This window comes from Nicotiana tabacum, chromosome 17, assembly GCF_000715075.1.
Source record: "Nicotiana tabacum cultivar K326 chromosome 17, ASM71507v2, whole genome shotgun sequence".
Classification (NCBI taxonomy): Eukaryota; Viridiplantae; Streptophyta; class Magnoliopsida; order Solanales; family Solanaceae; genus Nicotiana; species Nicotiana tabacum.
Genome location: NC_134096.1, coordinates 92149570 through 92153136, shown reverse-complemented (window position 1 = coordinate 92153136; position 3567 = coordinate 92149570). Strand labels below are relative to the sequence as shown.

Below are 3567 nucleotides of genomic sequence, written 5' to 3'. Positions count from 1 at the left end.
TTCATCTCTTAAAATAATTTTGATACATATCAACAACTTTATGTAAAAAGATAGTATTTATAACTTAAATACAAATTTCATACAACGATTCATATATTATATAACTATTTTTCATCTTTCATACAACAGTCAAAAAATATACTTATATAATTACAACAGAATACAACTTAAATACAATTTCGCAAATATATTGTATGTCATGTGTTCTTCTTCTTCTTCTTCTTCGAGTTTTAATCTGAAATTCAGTCAAAATCAAGTCTAATCCTCACCAAACACCCTCAAAATTGAGATATAAACTCCAAAGAATATTCCCAATTGTTTGTAACAACACCCAATCCAAACAAACAATAATTTTTGAAAATTCAAATTTGAATTCAAAGCTTTGAAGCTTTTTAATGGCTGTCAGTGGCGGAGAATCAAACACCTCCAAAATTTATTAATTGACAATTTCAATTCGAACACCAATTGTGTTACATGAAAGGAAATTGCTGAAAAAGAGGATAAAAACGGAGGAAAACGAAGGAAGAAAATTGGGGAAACATCAGAGAAGGATATATATATATATATATATATATATATATATATATATATATATAGAGAGAGAGAGAGAGAGAGACAGAGAGAGAGGAAGAGAGAGAGAGACGGAGAGAGAGAAAGAGTAAGGATGGGAAATAAATAAATCTCTATTCAATTCATAATATAAATGGATACTCATTAATACTAATTGTATATAATTGATAAATTGTATATGCCCATGTAATTTAGTTAAAACTTGATTAGGGAGGATAATAAAGTTTCATATGTAGTATAAGAAGGTAAAAATCCCTTATTACTTTTAGTCTGCGACTGGCTCCCGGACCTTGGTCCATGTTTTAATCCATCAATAAGACCTTGTTCTCGAACCCATTTAAGCAGCAGACAGTATAGTCAGATTTGACAAGGCCCAAATTGTTTGTGTAAAAATCCCAAAAGGAAAGGTCCATTTATCTGCCACTCGGCATTAAAAGCATTACCAAAATAATTAAGATAATGAGTGTAATATCCTGAAATAGACCAGTGGTGAATCCAAATGCAAGTTCGAGAATTATTTCGAGGAATTTTCATATAGCACTACACTTTAGAAACTTGAGAACCAAACTCAAGACCTCCGTTTACTAAGCGGACGCACTAACCAACTAACCTACGAGAGCTTGTTGCTTTTTTTGTTTCAATTCAAAACAATTGATCTCTTATTTCAGCACTACATGTGAATTTGCTATAAAATTCAAATATAGTTTCACATAGTAATTTTCTGAAAGTATAGATATGAATAATAAATACAATGTATATCTTCAAAGTGTCAGCGTAATTTTTCCAAATTCTTTTAGGTCGAACCTTATCTATTGTGTAAAAAAGCAGGTACAAATTGAATCAGATATACACTATTCACTCACTAACTCAAAATCTACGGTGGAACTTAGATTTTTTAGGTGGATCCTTATATATGTGAAAAAACAAATACAAATTGAATTAGATATACATTTTAGAATTCACTCTAATTCAAAATCTGTAGCACCTATATACAAATATGCAGTACTTATAACAAATTTGCTTTCATAATCGAAGGAATGTTATGTACAACAATTTTATTTGCTGGTAGAGGAAGCATGATTCCTCTCTGTTAAGTGTTAACAATGAAATCTACAAAGTAATCAATTGCTACCTTTTTCAGCAGCTGCTATGAATAATAAATACATATCATTAGCATTTCATCAGCTAAATTTATTCTCAGTAAACAATTTCAATGAATTTATTTGATGCCCATGTTCTGGCCACATCAGAAACCTTAATTTCCTCAACCTGCAACCTTCTCAACTTTGGTGAATTCAACACAAATAACTCAACAACCTGTGACTCAATCCCACAACAATACATTACATCAACACTTTCTAATTTCTTGCAATACTTGGCCAATGAAACCATAGCTAAATTTGTCAACTTGTTGCAACCCCTTAACTTCAATTCAATCAAATTGTTGCAGGATACTAGCATTGATATCAGTTCTTTATCAATTAACATGTCATTAAAAGACAAATCCAATTTCCTTAATTTCTTCAACTCCTGTCCTAATGTAGACAACAAACCAGATTCTCTTTCCACTACATCACAATTTATCAAAGCCAATTCCTCAAGTCCATTAGCCATAGCATTTCCAAGAATCTTTAGCCCTTCACCAGTAACAAGACAACAACTTTGTAACCTTAAACTCCTCAAACTCCTTAAATTTTCAGCAGCAGCTGTCAAATGGCTATTATCAAGATCAAGAGGCAATCTTAAATCAAGCTTCTGTAAATTAGTACAACATTTGCTTTGACTCAAGAAATGAAGCAACCCCTCTTTACTACCACCATCATATAACAACAAAGAATTCAACATACCACAATTCTCAGCCAATTTCAACAACACCCCATCAACAATTGCTCTACAAGTTCTTAGTTCCACTGTTTCAAGACCCTCCAAATATTCAAGAAATGCTAAAAAAGAACTTTGATCACCAACACTTTCGCAGCTTTTCAGCTTTAAAGTTCTCACCTTTTTGCAATTCCTCCATAAAAAACTAACACCCTTATCCCTTGCTTTAATTCCAGTCAATAAAAGACTCTCTAAATTCAACTCAGAACCACAAGAATCAGAAAAGTCAACAAACTCCAATTCCCTTGAATCCCCAGCTGAGTAAACAGACAATTCTTTAAGAGACTTATTAAAAGAGGCCAACCACATGAAATTCAAAGGTCTAAAAAGCGTAACAGCAAGAGAAACAAGATTAGGACAAGAAGCAGAAAGAGAAACAAGAGAAAAATGAGAAACAGGACCAGATAAGAATTTAAGGTACTTGAGATTAGGACAAGATGAAGAGATTAAATACAGTAAATGATCGGAAGAATCTAAGGCGGCTGTAATAGTAACAGAGACAGTAGATAAATATGGGTAAAAACGAAGAAAAGAGGTAAAAAGAGGGATAAACGGGGGTTCAATGAAACTGAGAGAAAGAGAAGTAGTTGAAGAGCGAAGAAGATAAAGCCACCGCTTACAGACTAAAGAAACGGCGGCGAAGGACGGCGGTGGAAGGCGGCGGAATATTTCTTGAAGAAGTTCATCACAGAGAATTGTATCCATTCTGTACTTTGCAGTTTGCAGACACAAAAAATCAACTGATTTCTATTGTTTTAGCTGTGAGGTGGCTTTATTTACCTACCACTCGTTATTTTATTTTTATTTTTATATAAAAAAAAATTAGCTTTCATTTGCTTTTGGTTGTGATGTATTTTTCTGGTTCTAATTTTCTTCCCAATCTTTCATTTTTATTTTTTCCCTTTTTTTTTTTTAAGGACAAGGGAGCAGTTGTCTGAAGTGGAAGACACGCACAATGCCAATTTATTATAGTGAAGCAAATGCATTTTTCATTTTCTTTAGCTGCCTGTCATTCTCTTTTATCTCTTACTAATATTCACTTTTGGATTTAATTTGATTAATATATATGATTTTGAACGGAGGTATTGGCACAAGAGGCGGACCCAGGATTCGACG

The 3567-nt window shown here is 32.7% G+C and overlaps 1 protein-coding gene across 1 annotated transcript; it reads right to left on the bottom strand.

The window, feature by feature from the left end:
* Positions 1–1576: 1576 nt before the first annotated feature.
* On the bottom strand, positions 1577–3204 carry LOC107792193 (F-box protein At5g51370-like). The gene has a single exon (XM_016614385.2). The coding sequence runs from the start codon at positions 3154–3156 to the stop codon at positions 1768–1770; it is 1389 nt and encodes a 462-aa protein (XP_016469871.1). The 5' UTR covers positions 3157–3204; the 3' UTR covers positions 1577–1767.
* Positions 3205–3567: the final 363 nt, after the last annotated feature.